The sequence below is a fragment of the Vulpes lagopus genome, chromosome 19 (genome assembly GCF_018345385.1).
Source record: "Vulpes lagopus strain Blue_001 chromosome 19, ASM1834538v1, whole genome shotgun sequence".
NCBI lineage: Eukaryota > Metazoa > Chordata > Mammalia > Carnivora > Canidae > Vulpes > Vulpes lagopus.
Window position 1 is genome coordinate 13,098,891 of NC_054842.1, and position 22,258 is coordinate 13,121,148.

Sequence of the window (22,258 nt, forward strand, 5' to 3'; positions counted from 1 at the left end):
AGAATGTGATCTATAATACTTCTACTTCTTAATGGTGTTCTGGGGCAATGTTTTGGAAAATGTTCCATGCACATTTAAAATGAAGCCCTATTTTTCACTGGGGTATGCAATTACTTGTAAAATTTAAAATAAAATGTACTATGTTATCTTAAATCTATGTATTTTCTGTGTATCTGTTCAGTTCTGGGTGATGATAGGATTCTACAACTTCCCAATCTATATTTTATTTTCTCTTTACTTTTCTATCAGTTTGCTTTATGTATTTTTGATTCTGTTTTTGCATCATTGCGGTGAAAACTGTATTTTAATCCACATGAGTATCTTAATGGTTTAGAGCTATGAGCTATCTAGCTAGATTGCCTGAGTTAAAATCTAGCCCCATGATTTCCTGTAAGATCTTGAACAAGGTAACCTTTTTTCACTTGAGTTTTTCCTCTGTAGAAAGCAGTTATGATCACATCAATTTCGTAGGACTGCTGGGAGGTATAAATGAGTTAATATGAGTAATAATACATGGGCGTGTAGAAAGTGCTCTGTAAAGATGAACAGTTATTTTTACTAATGGTTGAGCTTATATATCTTTAAGATGTCTGAGAGCTAGCATAATGGTTCTGCTATAGACAGGCCATATCAGACTAAATTTTTCTGATCGATTGAGATTGGGCTTGTTGTATTGCATGCCTGAATGTTTGTGAATAACCGAGTTCTTACATAATTCTCATGTAATAGAGTATAATTGTCTGCCTGGTTGGTGATGAGCTTTAAGACCTGATAATTTAGTACCTTCTGGAGGATGTTGGAATCTCTGCCTGTGGTGCTTTGGGGGATGGGCATGGTGGTGGCAGTGGTGGAAATCTGATCATAAGTTGAGTTGTCGGTAGCGGAGACTATTGGAATGGTCATCAAGAAGACATGACCACCAGTTGACCTGTGAGCTGGACTCAGGAACTTGGAGGCTCCTCGCCCCTTCCCCTGTCCTTGAAATGTGGGTTCCTCTTGGCTTTTCTGTTCCCAAAGGCTGCTCCAAGAACACAGCCCTGAAATTGGTGATGTGATGGGAAGAACACCTGCATGGTATGTGTGACCGCACTCAGCAAAGGCCTCTTTATAAACCTTTAAGGTTTAGAGGGTGGGCACATGGATTCATCTTTCTGCCGCCCAAGACAAGCCTCCTATGTAAGTTCCCTTCAAGTGTTAAACTGCCACTTGTCAGGCTGGAGTGGCCTGCTTCCCTGCCCTCCTTCACCTGCAATTTCAGATTACATCTGAGAAACTCAGATGGATTGGGAATCCACAGACGTATAACATGGCCATCCCATCTGCCATCCCATCATCACAAATTACAAGAGTTAAGAGGATTTTAGGCATTAAACCTTGGTCAGGATTGAGGTGGCCTGCAGAGGCTGTGTCTTGGAACTTGTGAGGTTTTGGCACTTCCTCTCCAGGTTATCCTGAGAGAAATTCTGGAAGATCTATCTTCTCTCCCAAGCAAAGAAACTCGAAGGGTTATGAGTGTGAACCCTTTGCCGAGAGGAGCCCACCGTGATCAGGTGTTATGGACCAAGCCGGCTATGCATAAATGCCCTCTCAGATGTGACTGGCAGCTCCAAAGAGTTGTGGAGAGCTTCAGTAGGTTGCTCTCTGGAGAACAGAAGGGCTCAATAAAAATGGCCAACAGATGGTATTACATTTGAAGACTTAAGGTAAATTTAGGAAAAGATACCCACAATTTGATATTTCCCCTCCTCTTGCACATACTGAGGTTGCTGTTCTTTGCTGAGTTTCCTCATTTTAATTTTCTGCAAACAGTAGATGGGAAGTTTTAGAAAGGTGATTCTAGATGTCAGAAATGGTGCTATTTTGATTGGCTGTAGACAGGAGGGAATGGGGTGGGAGCTGGAACGAGGAATCTGGGTGCGTCACGCTGGAAAAGCACCACCCCTGGCAGCCCTGTGCCTTCAGCGGGCAAGTCCTCTAGTGGTGTGGGCCTGAGGGAGAGGGACAGAAGGCGAACATGGAGGAATCCAGCCTCTGTGACAGGGTCTCTGGCTCTGCCCTTCTGATGTGCTGGTAGCCTGGGGTTCCGGAAGAGTCAAGGTGGTAAATAATCCATCCAGAAAAGTGTCTTAAGTGGAAGACCAAAGTTGCTGTTGTCCTTGGTGGAAACAAGGTCGTGTCTGGTGAGTTCCAGAAGTCAGGGCAGGAGCTTCTCAGAAGACAGGGTGCCCAAGAAGGCTGAGGCCCATCTTCCTGGGAAGGACTGCTGTCCACCTGTGGTCAGCAAGAGCTGGATCCTTAGTTCTCTTTCACGTGGGGATGGGGGTGGCAGGTCTGGCAGCCCGGGGGCAGTCCCTGAGGCTCTGGCCCTAGCATCAGGTGTGGAGATGAGGGGCTGAGCCTCTGGAGAGATAGGAAGAGTCCTGACAACCTATTAGAAATAACACAGGTATGAAAGGTGTCTGCTCAGACATCAGGAGAGGCGAGAACCTCTTCTTCCCAGGACCTTTGTTCTTGTCATTTTAATTTTCACCTTTCAATTCAGATGAAATGATTTAGTTTTTTGTCAGGGCGAGCCTGTCGGCAAAGCTAGTCTTCAAAGGAAGATTTTTTTTTTCCACTGCATTTTTTTTTTTCTCTTTATAATTCTCTCGTGGTTTGGTTGCAACTTTCCTGTCCACATCAGTGAGCTTCCAATGCCTGACTCCCATTCTTGCCTGCCACATTTCTGCCCCTGGCTGGAGTTTGGTCCATGGTGGTTGGTGTGCTTCCAGGCCCCATTCCTCCCTGCTCCCAATGTAAAAATGTATGTTTTTCAACTTCCAGACCCTAAAGTTGAACCACAATGAAACTGTCAGGTAGCTGGGTGAGATCAAGAGGCTACAGGTGCAGACAGATGACCTGAGGGATGCAAGAGTTGGAAATCAGTGCTAGGAAGGGGCCACTGCTGACTGTGTGTAAGGGAGTGCGAGCATGTGCAGGGGAATGTGAATGTGTATGCACATTTGAGTGTGTAAAAGTGTTTGGGGATGTGAGCACATGAGTTCAAAAATGTGGATGTGAGTGTGAGCATGAACTCAAGTATCTGTGTACATGTGTGCAAGTGCATGTGTGAGAACATTTGAGTGTCAAGTGTGTGAGTATGTACATATGTAGGGATGAGTGTGTGCTTGCATTTGTGCAGTGTTTCTAAAGCAGTCAGGTTTGTCTGAAGGATAAGCAGTAGGCAATGGCTCGTCCTCAGCCCTTTCAATGAAGGGGCCTGCCACTTGCCATGGCTCCCAGTTTTGGAATTGGCCAGGGGTGCCCCCAGGAAGCTGGTCTTCTAGCATTTAAGATAGCTCTCTTCTTGGGTTTGAGTTCTCCCCTGGTTCTTTCTCCCCAGCATATTCTTTGCTTTGTTAACACAGCAAATAAAATAAGCTCAATCTGTATAAATTAAGTTCACCTGCACATCATGTTGCATGCTAAAGTTTGAAGATACTCTTTTTTAATGAATAAGAGGGGCCCCTGGGTGGCTCAGTCCATTTAGTGTCTGCCTTTGGCTCACAAGATGATTTCAGAGTCCTGGGATCAAGCTCCTAGTCAGGCTCCCTGCTCAGTAGGGAGTCTGCTTCTGCCTCTCCCTCCTGCTTATGCTCTCTCTCAAATAAATAAATAAAATCTTTTTTTTTTTTTAAATAGGAATTAGGTTTGTCTTAATCATTTCTCTAGAAGGAAAGACCTGAAAGAATGTTTTAGGATTTTACCTAGCAATTTCACATGGGTTTATGAAATATCATTTAGAAATATGGTTAACTTTTCCTATTTAGCTTGAAAGCTGTGACTTTCAGATATAGCTCCAAGCTCCGAACAGCAGTACTGACAGAGCCATGACCCTGTGGGAAACCAAATTTAATTTCTTTCCTCCCAGGGGATTTGAGCAACTGGGATTGCCCTCCTTAATGCCGTATGGACAGCGCTCACCTTTTGTGACACAAGCTAACTTACCTTTTGGAGGCCATCCCGAGGGAACACTTTGTTGAGTCGGCTACGGTTTTTAATCTGATGGTAGGTACTCCATCACCTCCCTCCAAACACAGTGGTTTTTGTCTTTAGAAGACTAGTAAATTATTGATGACCTTCCTTAGTGCACAAAATTCAAACTTTGCATTTAAAGTATTTCAGGACGCCATGGAAATTTGTTTTTTTTTTTTTTTAACATCTGCGACAGGTTAAAATTAAGATATAAGTTTGAAATACGTATTGTGAAAAAATCATTAATGCATCCCCATATCCTGCATAATGTGACATCATTTGGTTACTCTGTCATCCTTCTTGGGCAAAAGAAAAACATTCAGTTCATTTCTTTGCACCAGCTTCTGAATAATGTCTTTGCAAATATACAATGAGTTGTTGAAACAGGATGAATTTGGGAAGCTGCCTCTAGGAGAGAGGAAAGCTGACAGGTTCCTAATCGATGAGGAGCTGGTAGAAACAGTAAGGAGAAAGATGTCAAGCCCTTCCTCCATTCAGACCGTGGCATAATGCCTTTCCCTTGAAGCCTATTCAGATCCCCTTCCTTTTCTACTTCCCCAGTAAAGTGGATCAATGGGGGATGCTGCAGCTGTGGCCTCGGGTGGTGGTGGAGGGCACAGAGTGCTGCGGTGGGTGCCAGTGTCCTTCCCTACATTGTAAGGATCATTACTGTTAATGCTCTGCCTTGCCGGGAGCGGTGTCTGCAGAGCTACAATCACAATGACATTAAATATAGGTCAAGTCGAAAACATTTACTCCTAAGGAGAAGGCAGGGTCAGCACTTAAATAATTTGATCATTGGCAGCTCAGAAATTACCCTGGCTCTCTCATCGAATTTGGTTTTCGCCACACAGAAAGAAGTAGGAGCAAATCTTAAGTAGGACAACCCCCCCCCCCCCCCCCACCGCTGGCTCAGTCAGTGGAGCATGCGACTCTTCATCTCAGGGTTGTGGGTTCAAGCTCCACGTTGGGTGTGGAGATTACTCAAAAATAAAATCTTTAAGAAAATTTTAAAAAATAGGACATGCAAATAGAAATAAAGACTTTATTTTTGGTGAATTTGTAAGACTAACTGCTGTGACATATCTTGATCTTAATGGCCTAATTCAACAGAACTTCCTTATTCGTGTACCAGTCTGATGTGGCTGCTCCTTAGCAGGTGACTCTTCCAGGTGATGATTCGGGGACCCTGGCCCCTCACCTCTTTGCCATAGTTGTTGCCGAGGTTCCCAAGTTCACCTGCAGGTTGTCTCTGTTTCCAACCTGTGAATGTATGAGAGAAAGTGAATGTGTGAGAGAGTGCATGTGTGTGTGTGTGTGTGTGTGTGTGTGTGTGTGTGTGAGAGAGAGAGAGAGAGAGAGAGAGAGAGAGAGAGAGAGAGAATGTGTTTTGTGTGTCAAGCCTGCATTGCTTTTGCTCACATCCTACTGGCTAAAATTCAAACGGTGACATCCTAACTGCAAGGGAATCTGGGGAACATATTCTGGCAGTGTCTCCTGGAAGAGGAAGAAAGGGATTTGGTGATGAGCTTTTAGGCCTGTGCTTCTCAAACTTGATCTGCATCAGAATCACCTGGAAGCTTAAAATGCAGCTTCCTGGGCCCCTCCCCAGAGTTTCAGATTCCACAGTCTTGAGTGGGGCTCAAGAATTTACATTTCAAATGAGCTCTCAGGTGATGTTGGATACAGCTGGAGCAGGGACTTTAATTTTGAATGGTTCTGTCTGGTACACATTTCTGCATCTTGATTTATCCATGTTAATCATGGAAACTGGAAGTCTCTCTTTATTATGATCATGGCCTGAGGTATAGGAGGGAGGGAGATGGGTAAGATTAGATAGTCTTGGCCAGGCTACTCAGAATGTTAAAAATAATTAAGAGTAGAAGATTTCTTAGAGGAATTGGGGTTCTGGAGGACTGGGACCTGGGGCATCGGGCACTAATGAAGTGGCTGCAGCCTGCCATATCGGACGGGAGGGGAGTGGGTGCCTCTGCTGCCAGGAAGGGAGCTTCCAGTTCACTAGGTTATTTCTGTTGAAACAGGAAGGCTGGGAGAATAAAGTTTCTGAGCAAGTTGGGATTCAGAGGAAGTGACTGGCATGACAATCAAAGGGGAGTTTGTGATGGCTGGAGCCAACCAAGCCTGGCCCTTGGATTGTGAGTTTCTCTGGGTCTCTGGATATCTGTAAATTGTGAATGACAATGTGTAATTGTTGGGTTGCTGTGAGAAGGAATCAGATCAAAGGGTTGTAAACTTTCTTGGTTCATGGTGCTTATATGTGAAGAAACCCCCTAAGTTTCATTTATTTATTAAGTGGTTAGCTCCAAACAAGTTCATAAATGTTTATGTTTTAGTAATTTTTTTGTAAAAATAATAATAAACATAAATGGAAAAGAATATACTTGTTTAAATAACCCTCAGTTACTTCCGGATGGGATGTATGCGCCTGTGGGCCCCTCGTGGCTTCTCAAACCTTGGAATCGTATTGGGCATTGCTACCCTTTTTTCCTGTTCCACGTTGACGTCTGCTTTTTATCCCAGCACTCGCTGAAAACTCTACTTTGCAGAGATGCGATGTTGTTCAAAGGAATATCATGCAATCTTACATTGAAACTGTGAAAACAACCTTAATTAGTATGTGCACAGTATCTGACCTGTGTTGAGTATTGCCGTGCATCCCTCAAAAATGTAAATTTTTGCAGTGCTTCTGAGTTCACGGTAGTGACCTAGGTGCTTTGGTGCCTGGTGCAGTCCAGAGTGGGCAGAGAACACACTTCTGCCTCCAAAGGGTGTAGAGTCTAATGGGGAAACTAGACATGGAATTAGATGCTCCTGTAAGTATAGACTCCCATTGGGGCTAGGCCAGGAAGGACAATTTCAGGTGCTATGAGGGCTTGTGGGAGTAATAGTTGAATATCAGGAGGTTTCTCAAGTTGGTGGCCATTGTGTTGTTCCTAAAGGCTGAGAAGTTAACAAGGCAAGAAGACAAAGAAACCATAGTCTAGGGAGTGGGGAATAGGATTCTGGGCAGGTGTTTTTCAAACTATGGTGAAGGACCCCCTCCTCTTCCCCTCGGTTACACTGTGATTCATGACTAGTATGTAGCTTGTAAGTTTCTTGTGTGTGTGTGTGTGTGTGTGTGTGTGTGTGTGTGTATGTGTTGGACAACATTTGGACTGTTTAATGAGACATCTGATTGTGCCATTGGATGATGAAGCAAAGCCAAATTACAAAGCTGTTGTAGGCTGGGAACAATCTGTCGTCCAGCAAAATCTGTGGGCCTCACTTTGAGTAACTGTTCTAGACAGGGAGGAACAGCATGAGCCAAGGTCCTGTGGTGGGAGACAACATGGTGCTTCTGAGGGTGGAGAGGAAAGGCTAATGTGAATGGAATAGAAAGTGAAAAGGTTGAAAAGTCGGCAGGGGCTGTAGTGAGTCTCTAGGCCCCCAGAAGAAGTTGAGCCTCAGATGAAGACCTTTCCGTCCTGGTGGAGAAAGGGGAGGTTGTTGTGATGACTTCCTAGGTGAAGGGTGGAGTGGATAAACAGGCTATAAAGATGTGTGGCTATAAAGATCTGTTTGAGTGATTCAGGCAACTTGCAGTCTCTCTGCTTTGACCTTGCAATGGCCTCCCAGAGCAGAGTGGGTTCTTCTCTCTTGGTGTTGAAAACGATGTATAGAAGGGTCTGCTGGAGTATAACAGGTGGCTGTGTGAGCATGCTAGTTCCCTGACAGGTGACCCCTAGAGCTCGGGCTCCTTAGGGTTACCTGGGCCACCAGCAGGAAGCTCAAGGCCCAGCTTGCTGTTCCCTGGGTATAAACTGGCCTCTCTTAGAGGCTTAGAGGAATTCCAGCTGTTCCCAGGAAGTCCTATGAATTTTGTTACCCAAGTCTGTGTCCCAGTGCATCTGCTTGCCTTTGGGGGAGGCAGGGATCATTCAGAGGTTTACTGTGGTATCCATGGCACTAGACGAGGTAATGGGCATTGCACCAAATTCTGAATGGACCTGGCCCTTGCCTTGCCCATAGTGGCCCATTATAAGTACCCTTCTGACTTAAGAACCAAGGGCTCTCTCCCAACCCATGGGCTGACTTCTGCAGGGTCCCCAGGAGAGATCTTTGGTTTCCACCTTCCTGAATCAAGAGCCTTGATGTCGATTTAAAGATGGCTTTCCTCCTTTGCTGCAAGGAGTGAGCTGGAGAAGGAAAAAAATGACACACTGTGGTTTCTTTACACAGGTACTTTGTGCTGGATTTTGAGGCTGGCATCCTGCAGTACTTTGTGAATGAGCAAAGCAAACACCAGAAGCCTCGGGGAGCCCTGTCTCTATCTGGAGCCATAGTGTCCCTGAGTGATGAAGCTCCCCACATGCTGGTGGTGTACTCCGCTAATGGGGAGATGTATAAACTGAGAGGTATGTTCTCCTGCTAACTCTTCAGACTGGTCTCAGGGGCCGCACTCATAGTTACCATGGGGATGGCTCTCTTGTCTTTTTTTTTTTTTTTTTTTTTATTCACTTTTAACAATTTGCTGTGTTTGAAGACTGTGTGGTGATAGACACTGCCTCTCTTACGCCTGGGGTGGGGCGGATGAAGCTGACATTAGGAATTGCTTGTCCTAAATAACTGAGGAATTAAGGGCAGATGAAAGGTGAGTGACAGCTCAGCTTTAGGATTTCAGATTTTTCATATTAGCTCAATGTATATTTTCTTTGACTTTACAGTATGAATTCACTACAATCCCCTGTGGGGCTATGCTGTGAGGACAAAACAAGCCTTTAAGGGTCAAGGCACCCCCCCCCCCCCCGCCTCCAGTTTCTCTAGGACCATCTATCAGTAAAGGGCCCCTTCACGTATATTGTATTTATTTTTGTAGTATTAGAGCCTGATGAGGAAGCCATCTGCTTGGTGTTAATTTTTTTTTTTTTTCTTTTTCCCCTTCTCTTTGCTTCTTGAGAACTGAAGTCTACTCAGCAGCTTCATGGAGGATAATTCCCCAGGAAGCACCACATTTGGCCATCGCTATAGGTTCAGCTACCCCCAAGGCATATCCATTGGATAGGTTTTTAGCAATGCCAGACCTGACTGTAGCAGTCTAATTTGATTGCTAGATCATTCTTCCATCGTTCCATTACAGTTGCATTGCCAGAAAAATTGTCAACGTCTTCTAATGAAACAACAAAAACAAAAATCCAAATGCACACACATACCAACCCAATGTTATTAAGTTAGGTCTGAGGAAGGATAGTTAGTATTTGTATGTATTAAGTGTTGGGGGTTGGTTGATAATTCCCCCTTCTTACATTTTTCTTTGCCCAAGTAAGGGCTCAGTACAAAGAAAATGCCCCTTCTATCTCTCCTTCACCCTAAGGAACTACAGTGATAGGTGGGCCTCTGCAAAGCCAGACCGAGGGCCCAGACTCCTGCCTGAGTCCTGTTTTCATCGTCCTACCTCCAAGCTTTACTGCCAAGAGATGGAATAAGCTAATGTTTCTTTATTATCTATGTACAAGTCATATTTTAGAATCTATAAAACAATCCAAAAACCTATGAAATAAAAATGCCTATAGTTGAAAAAAGTTTTTCAGTTTTTGGAAACGTGGCAAGATTCATGTTCTCTTTGGAGATTCATGCAGTGTGTGTTCTAGCTGGTTAGATTTATATGGTCCTTGCTTTCGTTTTGCTGTTTATTGCTTAATAAATTGTTAGAGCAGAAACAAAAGCAGGTGAAAAATTTAATGGCACTACCCCCTCACCCGCCCCCCCTATGGTTTATAGAATGGCACAAACCCACACAAATGAAAAAATCCAACTAATATGACAATTGAGCCATCTCCTTTTGCCTTTTAAGAGTTGATACTATTCTCAGGATTATTAAACCCTAGGATTTTTTGTTTTTGTTTTTTAAGGGCAGTTTTAATAGCAAATACAGAAGTTTTATTATCTGCATGACATTATCACAAGGGCTAAATTTAGCTTAAGGTTAGCAATGGCAGAAAAGGCAGGATAAATTTCTGCAGATATATCCTTGGCTTGTCCTTGGCTTGTCCTTGGCTTATCCCAAGAGGATTTGGGTATTGGTTTTCTCATTGCACATCTCACTTACACGTAGAGTTGAATGGATCTTGATGTCAGTAGATACATGGCTTCTGGGAGTGTTTTTGGTCATGAGCCTTTGAATTGGCAGTTCTTCACCTTTCCTGAGGAAGAAGGCTCTAGTTTCTGCGGAATCCTTTGAAAGTCCAGTTCACCTGGCCTTATGCTGGTCTACCACTCCATATTTGTTCAGTCAGAAGTTCAAGCTGAAGTTGAGTTGTATTGACAATGACACTGAGGCCCTTTTTTGTAAACAATTATAACTTCCAGGGGAACCTGTTTCCTGCACAGTCAACATTATGCAGTTAATGTTATGTTAAACTATTTATGCAGTTAATTATGCAGTGAAATTGATGATTTAGGTTTTATTAGAACCTGTTATGTATCCATGATACTTTAAGAAAATGATGTGATATATTTGAGCAATTGAAGTGTAGGTGGAAGATAATGACCAAACACTTGGTTTGTATTTTAATGTTTCTTTGGGGGAAATTTGAAGATCTCTAAAGCAGCATTTGGTATGTTGTTCTGTCCAATCATAACACGAATCATTGAGAACACATTAAAATAATTCAATTGAATGCTTATTTTGTAGATGCCAGTAAGTCCATGGTACAACTCTAGAAATAGCAAAAGGCCCTGAAAAACTATACTTGGAACCTTTTGTTAGCCACATGTGTAGAGGTGCATAGAAATAATCATGTTTTTCCTAACCTGCTTTTTATTTTCATTTTATTTTTTTAAGGTTTATTTTTTAGAGTGGGAGGAGGTGGGGTAGAGGGAGATGGAAAGGGAGCGAGAATCTGCAAGAGACTCCCCACTGAACATGGAGTCCCCTGTGGGGCTCCATCCCGTGACCCTGAGATCATGACCTGAGCCAAAACCAAAAGTCGGACGCTCAACGGACTGCGCCACCCAGGCGCCCCCCACTACTGCTACCTTTTTAAAGTAGAATTTTTTTTTTCCAGAGGAGGTTAAAAAGAATGACAAAATTGTTTGTAAAAGAGACATTTCAGAGTACATTTTTTAATGTGGTTTAAGAGGGAATTTTCTGTTGAGATTTAGTGTAATTTGTTTTTTTGGTGTAAGCGCTGGCTGCTTGAGAATATTGTCATCTGTCTTTGTTTTTCCCTTTGTTCTCTCCCGACCTCCCTCCCTAGGCCCCCCACCGCTTAGGTGGGTGTAGAAATAGGTTGAATACGTTTTGGAACAATCTCTGCAAGCGTTTGCTTTCTCTCTTTTAGCTGCCGATGCAAAAGAGAAACAGTTTTGGGTGACTCAGCTTCGAGCTTGTGCCAAATACCACATGGAAACGAGTGCTAAGGTAAGTAACCACCAGGGAAGTGTGGAGGCATTGGGGTAGTTTGGATAGCTCCCCTTCAGTCCATTTATCTGTTTCTTTGGGGAAGCTGTTTTTCGTGTTATTTTTTGAAGTTGCCACCATAATGGAATTCATATTGCTACTGCATTTAAATCTAAAGCCAAGAGAAAAGTAGTAGGATTAGCTTATAGGTAGAATGAAGAGGCCTGCAGACACCTCCTAGAACTGATTCTGGAAAGACACTTCTCTTGTTGCAAGTTGTCAGTCTGGGCAGCTGTTCATGTCTATTGAGAAGCCCGAGTGGGTGATTTCACCATGGAGGCAGAGGAGTCAGATTTACTGTTCATGAAGACTAGTTATTGTCAATGATCCTTAAATAAAACCTGGACCCCAAATTGATTAAGTATCCTGCAAGGAGCTTCAGCATTCCAAGTATAGAAATGCTCTCCAGTAATTTGGCATCCAAGTATGAATTCTTTTCTCTCCAGGATTCGGCAGGAGGTCTTAGATCAGATAGGTAGGCATTTTCATGGATTATTCGGAGGATTTCCTAGCATTACTTGCAGAATAAATTTATTCAGGGCAATGCATATTTGTTGAAATCCATGCTCAAAGAACTACTCCTTTTATATCATTGATTCCAGGGTGGTACAGTACCACTTGCAGTGTTTTTTCCACATTCCATGCATCCAATACAAAGACCCACATATGAAACTTCTGATGATTTGAATCCTGTTGCCAGTCTGCTGTCTTGCCAAAGGCCACGGGAGATATCTTGCTTAGGTACACCTCCCTGTTCTGCCTCCGAGTACAACCTGAACTGATTTCTTCATGATTTTGTTCACTGTTCATTTTTTTCTTTTAGAAGACATCTGGACTTGCTTACTATTGTTTCGTTCTTACCCCTCTTTACTTAGCCCCAGCAGAATCTGGGTTAACTATAGGTAGGGCCCTACTTCTAAAGAGTTGTGGTTTTTTTTTTTTTTTTTTTTTTCCTCTCTCTGGCTTGCTTTATTTTCCAGGAATTATGGTAGGAGTTCTGGGCATTTCATCAGTATTTTATATACCCCTAGGTAGGACAGTTAATCATTTTTCTTTTTCCATGTATCTTTTTACTTTTTTATGAAACAGAAGGGCATAAAATAAAAAGGACAGATCTCCCTGGATTGCCATGTGTGCTCATTAGAGATAATTGCATTTAACACTTCTTGTATGTCATTCAAGCATATTCAAGCATGTGTTAGTATGTATGTATATCTGTATCTGTATTTTTTACACAGATGGTATCGTATCATGCATAACAGTCCCACCCCCTTTAAAGGTATTTTGGACATATGGGATCTATTACACTCTTAGGATGGATGGATGGTGTTCTGAGGAATGGTTGTCTGCTTAAGTCCTCTACTGATGGACATTTAGGTTGTTATACATAATGCTGTAGTAAACATCTTTGTATATATATATCTTTTTGTACCTCTAGGTATACATATGATGAATTGACATCAGTGGAAATGCTGGATTATAGACTCTGTGTCAGCTCTATTTTCCTAGACATTGCTAAATTGTCTTCTAAAAAAGTTGTCCTAATTTGTACTCTCACCAATTTGTGTTAAAGATGCATTTCCCCCTCTTACTAACTGTGGCTCCCCTAACATTCAGTTTTTGATAGTCTCATGGATAAAAAATTAATCCCCCATGATTTTCATTTTCACTTCTAAAGTCATGACTGGGGCTGAGAATGTTTTAAAATGTTGATTGCTACATGTATTTCTTTTATGTGATCTGCCAGTTTTTATCCTTCATCCATTTTTCTATTGAATTCTTTTTTTTCCTTCTTGATTTGCACTTAGCTATATGGGCATTGAGCATATTTGTCCTTTGCCTGTCATTTATATTGTAGGTATTTTCTCCTGGTAGGTCACCTATATTTTGACTTTGAATATATTTTTTGCTATGTAGGTTATTTAATTTTTGCAGTCAAATTTATGAATATTTTCATTTTTGGCTTTTGGTATTACATCATGCTTAGTAAAGGCTTCTTTGTTCTAAAATTATGAAAACATTCTTCAGTGCTGTCCTCCAGTGAATTTATAGTTTAATTATCATGTTTCAATCATTGGTTCATCTGGAATTTATTTTGGATGTAAGAATTGAGGTCGGGAAACCAACTTGAAGTGCATTGATGTTTTAATGAATCATTGGAGACAAGGAAAGGTAAAGGCCTCTTAATGGTAGTAAGAAATATGAAGAGAATTTGAAGATTCTCTGAAGGAGAATTTGATTTACTGGCATGTTCTCTGGGTAGTTTCAAGAATACAGATTAACCTGTTAATGTAGAACCCAAATAAATAATAATTTAGATGGTAGGGCCTGAGACCAGAAGTAGGATTGCTGACCATACCTCATTTATAGCATAGCTACTGTGATCCACTAGGGATCCACTAGGGAATAATAATTTTTAAATTGTGAACAGACCTTGGTGGTTTAGCAGAGATACTATGAAGTCCAAGGCCACTTAGGCAAAAGGTAGTAGTGAAAATGAAGCTGAGCTTAACATGACTATAAACTTAATGTCCAGCTACTGACTTTGCATTATGGTTGTTAGGAATATATGCTAAGCCTTCTCTTTATTCTGTTCTTCCTCCTTTATTCTCAGCAGGGTCAGATCTCTCTCCAGTAGATTATAGAAAATATTCTCGCCATTGATTACTTGGAATTTTGCCTTTTAAAAACTTTTTATTTAAAATGAAGCATTCCCTGGAGCAAGGATGAGGCAGATGGAATGGTGCCAGCATTCTAACTTAACCTAGTGAGAACTATGGGATAATCGTGTTCATAGAGCCCACAAAGGACTTCACGGATGCTGTGGCCAGTAGTTCTGATACCCAGACCTGTCTCGGTCAGTACCCGATGAGGTTTTCCCCAGTCTTGAAGTGAAATGAGAAAAACATTTCCTAAACATGCCTGAAATCAGCTTTATTCTATATAAAGGACAGCTTTTTATTCAGAAATTACATTGCTTTGCTTTTAGAGGGTTAAAATACTCTTTTTATTGTAGAAGATACGAAGTATTTATGGACTTATTGATTGCCTTTTTAAAAGTATGGAGGTTTATTGAAGTATAATTTACATAAAGTAAAATTCACCCCTTTTAAATGTGAAGTTTATTTTTTGACGGATGCATGCAGTCATGTAACCATCACCACAATGGTCATTCTGCCACCGTGAAAACTTCTTTCATTACCCTGCTGTGGTTGATCCCCTCCACTCCCCCTCAGCTCCAGGCAACCACTTATCCATTTTCTGTGTGTAGTTTTGTTTTTTTGAGAATATTCTATAAACTGAACTATACAGCCTTTCACATCAGACTTCTTTCACATCAGACTTCTTTCACTTAGTGTAATACTTCTGAATTTCACTTATGCTGGTGTATCAGTAGTTGATTCTTTTTAATTTTTGCTGTTTTAGTGACTGTGTGGTACTTTTTGTTCTTAATATCTTTTCCCAAAAGGAATGCCTGGGTGGCTCAGTGGTTGAGCGTCTGCCTGAAGGTCGTGATCCTGGGATCCTGGGATCGAGTCCAACATCAGGCTCCCTGCATGGAGCCTGCTTCTCCCTCTTCCTGTGTCTCTGCCTCTCTCTCTGTGTCTCTTATATATATTTTTAAAGATTTTACTTATTTATTTATATCTTTTTCAAAAATCAAAAATGATTATCAGTCCCCAGATTAATTCCTAAATTCTAAGGTCAAAAAAATTTTCTAGATCTCTTCTCAGATTTTAATAAAAGTACTGGCTTTTGAAACCTAAGGGTCTGGGCTATCTCGTGAAGCCCCTGTAGTTTCCCCATGAGGAAGCTCTAGCCGGGAGGGTGGGAGAGCCAAGGCTCGGGCTCAGGTCTCTGGTTCCCGCTCTTACCTCACACATGTCATTCGGGGCTGCCATCTTTCCCCCTATGGGAGATGGGGCCCCTTATAGGACCATTTCTCTTCCATATGGACAGAAACTGCCAAAGACAGAAGAATCCTCTTTACCGGCCACAGTAGATTCATCCTGTGGCTGATAGTAGTTGCTTGACGTGTAGTCACAAGGGTGTGAAGAGGGTCTACTCGGAAGACTAGGACACTGGCTTTCTCTGAAAATACAAACGACAAAATAAACCATCTTATTTTTAATGCAGTATTAAAATTTAGGCAGCATAAAGTCCTGAGTGGCAATGAGTGAAGAGAGAGTTGTAGGGAACTGTCTTCGTGAGAATTTACTTTTGTGTGACTTTGAAGTCTCAAATGTGGGAGTGGGCGTCTAGTTTTTATCAAGTAGGTGGTGTTTAGAAGCCCCTCTGATGGGGTGTAGTGGTGTTCTAGGGACTGTGATAAGCACTGAGCTTGGGAAATGAACTGTCTGTTGACAGGGGTAATGATGTTTAGTAACCTCTGTGTGCATGACCATTGCTGGGGATCATACTACCCTTCACAGTGGTCCTGTGAGGTAGGTGGTATTATCTCCATGCTTACAAATTAGAAAGCTGAGGCCAGTGGAACCTCAGTGGTAGGCTCAGAGTCATGTAGCCATGAAGTGAGAGCCCAAGTCGCTAAACACACCCCACCCTCTGCCTCATCCCTCCTTCTGGTTTCCTGGCAGTAGCTACGGGAAGGTTCAGGGTGGTATTCTCCTGCCATGAACTCTGTATTTTATAATGTGGAGGGGACAGCTCTGAATAAGACACCTGTAATTTTTATGTGCTTGAGGGAACCCTTTTCCAATCTTTTAAATAGATTTTGATCCCAGAATTCTTCAGTGAGTTGGCTTAAAAGTAATGTTGGCCTTTTGCACTAATTTTTTTTTTTTTGATGTAAGCTTATGATAGCACTTTTGGCAAGTGCCTGTGAACTTTGAATGCAAAGAGTCTTCTGATTGAGTATATATGCATGTTTCAGCTCAGGACATTCTAGTTTACAAGAAATAATGTGAAGTGGAGTGAGAGGTCCTACATTTAAATCCTGGCTTTGCTGATTATGTCTTGAGAGCAGACCTGCTCAGGTCCCTTTTATTCTTTCTGATCCTCTGTCCTTGTCTTTGAAATGGTAACATCTGTCTCCTGAGGTGGTGCAAGAAAGGTAATGCAGGCAAAAGCCAGATGCCCACAGGAAGCACTTCACAGAGTTAAGGGTTTAGTAGCTTGTGCTGAGTTTTAGTAAGACTGCTGTGTGGAAGTCCAGCATCTCAGCCGCCCTTAGTGCTTTGACGAAACCCTAAGGAAAACAAGTGTGCTTTTTCATCCCTTTGTGGTTACATGTCTCTTTTCACATAGGCCCTGTGATTTGCAAATAGCCATGTCAGAGAACGCAGGGTCATTCAGAATCAGCGGAAGTCCACAGTTGGGGGCAGGGAGTTGGAGAAACTTACCAATAATGCTGTTTGCAAGTGACTTTGACCTGTGGGAAAACAGAGATTAGAAAGCATTTAAGAACATTCAGATTCTGAAGATTTTAGGTTCGTGGGCTTTTATTGTGACCGAGAGAATTTTAAAAGACTAAGCTTGATGGAAACTGACTGTTGCTTTCAATATTTTTTTGATTTTTTTAAAAAATATTTTATTTTATTTATTCATGAGAGAGAGAGAGGCAGAGACACAGGGAGAGGGAGAAACAGGCTCCCTGTGGGGGAGCCCGATGCTGGGACTCGATGTCAGGACCCCAGGATCATGTCCTGAGCCGAAGGCAGATGCCTAACTGCTGAACGACCCAGGTGTCTCTATTTTTTTAATTTTTAAAAAATATTTTCTCATCCAGACACAAAAGGTGGATTCACTGGAAGTGAGGGAGGTGGTGGCTTGTGTGCTACATGAGGAGTTCACTAGTCTGCTCTGCTAATTGAGCATTGGTACCTTCTCCCCTGACTTTCAACCCTAAAGGATAAGGTGTGTCAGTGGTGACAGTTATCACTTTTTCAGCCAGTACTCTGTGGTGAGCTAGGGTGGGGTGGTTCAAAAGCTTAATGGAGCTCACAGCTTCCCTCTTGGGCTCAGCTGGCCTCTTTCTGACTGCACCCCATCCCTCCCACAAACATACTCTTGTTATGAATTCACTGTTGACAGTTGTGAGGTGTTTCCTCTCCCTTCCATCATAATGTAAGTCACATTACTTTTGAAAATTATGAATATTACCTGTCCTCAATAGAAAGCATTCCAAAGATAGGGAAATCTAAAGAAAGAAAAAAAATTGCTCCCAATCCCAGTCCTAGACCTAATCTTTGATAATGATACCATTTAGGTGTTCATCCTCTGACACAGTCTTTTTTTTGTGTGGATAAATAGAAAATCAGGAAGATCTGCCCCCCCCCCCACCCTTCTCGTCTCTTCACATACAAGAAATCCCATAGATCTGTTTTCCTGAGCAGCCTACCTCCCCCTGAGGATGGACTGTAAGACTGGGCTTTGACCATGGGCCTATTCTCTGTATTGGGGTTATTTTATCCGTAAAAGGACTGTGTGAGGGTGTGGCTGTTTCTTAGAGCATTTCTGGGACCTACATTGTGACTGACTTCCAGTCAGCTACCTGTCCTTCCATCTTAGTCACTTCTCATCCCCTTCTTCCTCATTCTGTTCTTGTTTCGTTCCAGAGGGGAAGTTGAGGAAATAAAGGTCCATCTTTATTGGTGATTTACCCATCCAACAACATGGAAAATGTAGAATTTTTAATTTTTTAGTTTTAAAATTATTGTTATTATTTAAAGATATTATTTATTTATTCATGAGAAACACACAGAGAGAGTCAGAGACATAGGCAGAGGGAGAAGCAGGCTCCCTGCAGGGAGCCTAATGTGAGACTGGATCCCAGGATCCTGGAATCATGACCTGAGCTAGAGGCAGCCGCTCAACCACTGAGCCACGCAGGTGCCCCCCGCCCTTTTTAATCTATGGGGAAATTAGGTAAGGAAATGTAGAAATTTGAGGCTTTTAAATTTATTTTATTTTAAATCCTTTGTCCGGGTTCTCAGGGACCAAGGCCGACTCTATCCTGGTATTTACTCCTTCGGGCTCCAGAAACCCCATTCCAGCTGAATCCTCCATTGATCATATGTCCCCTGAGAGCAAACACGGAGAACCACGTTCAGTTAGGAAGATGGTAGGTCCCAGGGAATCTGTCTGTGTACAGCATTTGAAGACACTGTAGTCAGATCAGATTGGTGTGTGGTTAGGGCTTCTGGTCCTTGCTAGGTAATTCTAAATTAAAGTGCAAATTTCAGGGTACAGTCTTTTATGCAGATTTGGTCATGGAGGAATCTGACTTGTCTAATACAGGATTTTAAATTCATTATAAGTCTTAGGAGGTCTTGGATGAGCAGAGGACACTGCTGAGTTTCAAGGAGTGTATATATAAATATTCATGCCAGAAGCTGCCCAAATCACAAGTATTTTTTTTCCATCCCCTAAACTGATAGTTGGCATGCTAATTCGTGTGAGCCTTTGTGGTATTAAAGATCAGTCTCCTCTGTGGTGTCTGGGAGGTGGACAGCCCCAAGAATAGATGTGCCAGCTCTTCTGAAGAGAATGCTGGGTAAGGACCTGCCCATGTTTATACAACCTTCAGCTTCCCCCTGACACCTGTCTCCTGTGACAGAGCCCCTAACTCCCATCCTTTGCTTTTGCCATGATGTCCAGTATTCCCCAGTGATCTAGAGGTTCAGTTGGGGTTTGATGGGACATTGGACAATGAGAAAGGAGATGGGAGAGTGATAGGCTGGCCTGGCAAAGAGGCCGGTAGTGGTAAGAACATGCTCTGTGGGTGCCTTCTGTCTTAAGGGTGGTGTGCTTTGCGTCAAGAGACCCTGCAGATGACCCTGCCCCTGGTAGCCGTTGCCAGGTACAGGGAACCCTGCCTCAGGGACATTTGGAGACCTTCTGGGAAGGCATGGGGGATGTGTGGACTACTTCAGGGGGATTAGAAGGCTTGTCTGTTGAGGGAAGGTTTGGGAGGGGAATTCTAACTGAATGCTAAGTCCATAGCCCAGTGTGAAGAGTGAGTGATAAGGTTTAGAGCCACTGTTTAATGCTCTATCCTGGTAATCTGGGTTTCTGAAGGTGGAAGATAATAACTTCCCTGACTCTCTGCCACCCTGGGATGTGAGTCAAAGGGCTTTGGTGAGGTGCTTTCATATCTGGGTTGGGATGCATCATAACAGGAAGCACCTGCTTGCTGAGACTAACCCAGTGACATGTGTAGAATCTGTCACCATGCAGCCACAAGGGACATCAGATGCCATCTAGTCTAGCATCCCAGCTCCACCTCTTCTCGGTATTTGAACAAAAATGTTACCATAATATTCAAATAATGAGGTCATATGGGTTGATTCTCTCTAAACCAATAGCCAATTTTAGTCACGCAGAGAAGGCACTGCTGGTAACTCACTAAATGCTATGAATCTTGGGGGTAAACTGACAAATGACATTGGTACCTCTTTTATGACTAAACAAAACTGGGGCCTCTGAGAACAATTTGGAATAACTCAGAAGTAGTAAAGATTAAAAAGTGGGGAGAGAATCTAAACTCCCTTTGTTTCACTTGTCTAGAGGATAATATAAGAAATAAGGACAAAAGGTAGGTTCTAAAACTGCTAATATGGAGGCCTCTGGCCACATGAGGCTTTTTAAATTTAAATTACAGTTGACTCTTGAATAATGCAGGGGTTGGGGCTGACCACCGCCCTTTTCCCACACAGTCAAAAAATGCACTTAAAACTTTTGCCTCTCCCAGAACTTAACCGATACTGTTGACTGATAACATAAACTGTTGACTAACACATATTTCGAATGTTATGTGTATATACTATATTCTTACCATAAAGTAAGCTAGAGAAAAGAAAATGTCAAAATCATCAGGATGAGAAAATACAGCACTGTACGGAAAATCTATGTATAAATGATTGCTACACTGTTCAAACCCATGTTGTTCAAGGGTCAACTGTAACTGAAATTAAATTTCAAAACTCAGTTCCTCAGTTGCATTTAACTATGTCTAAGTGCTCAGTAGCCTCATGTGGCTGATGGTTGCCATATTGGACAGCACAGATACAGAACATTTCCATCACAGAAAGTTCTGTTGGACAGTGTTAATAAAGCTTCAGTGACTACTTTGTCATTTTCTAAGGAGGGAACTTACTAATGTCTAGTTTAATCGCTTATGTATGGACTTTTTTTTCTTAATAATCTAAAAGGTATGAATGGTGTTCCACTCTTCCCCTGCCCCCCCCAGACCTCTGTCCTTCCCTTTGTCGTTCCCTGCTGTGCTTCCTTTCCAGAGTTCTGGTCTGCTCCACGGCCTTGGCATTAAATATCTTGATCATTCACTTCTCCAGTTACATTGTCTCTGTATCAGGGGCATCCACCTTCCTTGTCTGAAGGTTGGAACTCATATTCTCTTGAGGGCAAGTTATCCACATGCTCCCCCCACTGCAACTGTTTAAGAACCTCTAGTATAAGCTTTGTAAGGAGCAGAGGAACGAGGGAAGGTTGTTGACAATGCTACCCCCTGGCTCAAACAACCTTCGATAGCAGCCTATTTCCTAAGACAAGGTCCTGAAATTTACCTTGCCATTGAATGCCCACCATATGTCAGGTACAATTTCTTTCCCTCCCTCTTACGCACTCTCTGTTCTAGACAAACAGTTCCCTGGCACACTGTGTATCATCCTGCTTTCTTGCCTTTGTTCATGCTGTTTTCTCTGGTGGGATGTGTTACTCTCTCCATTCTTCACATGGCAAATACTCCTGTGGTCTTTAAGGCTAATATGCTTCTGTGATGCCTTCATGACCTGCCTGGTGAGAGTGGATCTTCTCTCTTTGGTGTTCCTATTTATACTAGTACTTGCTTGTAAGCACACCTTTACACAAGGGTGTGTGTGTGCACATGCGTGCATATGCATGTGCACCACGTGATTACCTGTGTGTCCTTAAGATCCGAAACTACAGGAAAGTCATTGCTGTATCTTCATACTTGCCACTGTCCTGAGGTGGTGGTGGAGATAAACCACTTAGTGCAGTTTAAGTGTGAACCCTACTTCCTCTTCCCTCACTTCTCCCTATTGCCATTAGTGACAGTAATAGTAGTAGTGGTGGTAGCGGTGTTGGATCTGGGTTCTTTAAGAAACTATATCCAAGTTGTCGTATTTTCCTAAAATACTGTTTTGTATTAGATCAAATGTTTAAGGATTTTTTTTTATGTAAGAGCTGTTAGTGTTCAGTAGTTGAAAATCATTCCAGAGTAACATTCAAGCAAAATGTATCTTATTTCTTAAGAGAAAAAAAATCACAATCCTAAGGAACACATTTTTGAGAAAAGAAAATAATAAATGCCATCTATCAACACATTTCTATGTGGCAAGTACTGTGAAAAGAACTTTTATTAGATTATCTTTATTTAAAAACAGGTTTATTTATTAGAATGGGGAAGAGGGGGAGAGGGAGAGAGAATCTCAAGCAGATTCCCTGTTAAGTGTGGAACCCAGTGTGGGGCTCAATCCCATAAGCCTGAGATCATGACCTGAGCCAAAAATCAAGAGTCAGATGCTCAACCAATGAATCATCCAGGCACCCCTTTTGGATTACCTTATATATTTCTCATAACAGCTCTATGAGGCAGCTACTATTATTACTGCACTTTATAGGCAAGAGCACTAAGGCACAGAGAAGGTAAGTAATATACCTGCCCAATGTCACATAGCTAACAGCTGACTGCCATCTTTTTTTCAAAACATTTGATATCCAATTCACATATCATTAAATTACCTTTTTATAGTATACAATTCAGTGGCTTTTAGCGTATTTACA

At 42.2% G+C, this 22,258-nt stretch overlaps 1 protein-coding gene across 3 annotated transcripts in view; it reads left to right on the top strand.

Moving 5' to 3' along the window:
• OSBPL10 (oxysterol binding protein like 10) overlaps positions 1-22,258 on the top strand; it is a 297,175-nt gene that overhangs the window by 92,045 nt on the left and 182,872 nt on the right. For 2 of the 3 annotated variants that reach the window (XM_041734080.1, XM_041734078.1), the window contains exons 2-3: positions 8,254-8,429; positions 11,355-11,434. In XM_041734080.1, coding sequence (XP_041590014.1) covers positions 8,384-8,429; positions 11,355-11,434 — 126 coding nt within the window. In that variant the 5' untranslated portion in view covers positions 8,254-8,383. Of the gene's footprint in view, positions 1-3,910; positions 4,048-8,253; positions 8,430-11,354; positions 11,435-22,258 lie in introns of all 3 variants that reach the window. The other variant, XM_041734079.1, reaches the window with a different exon arrangement.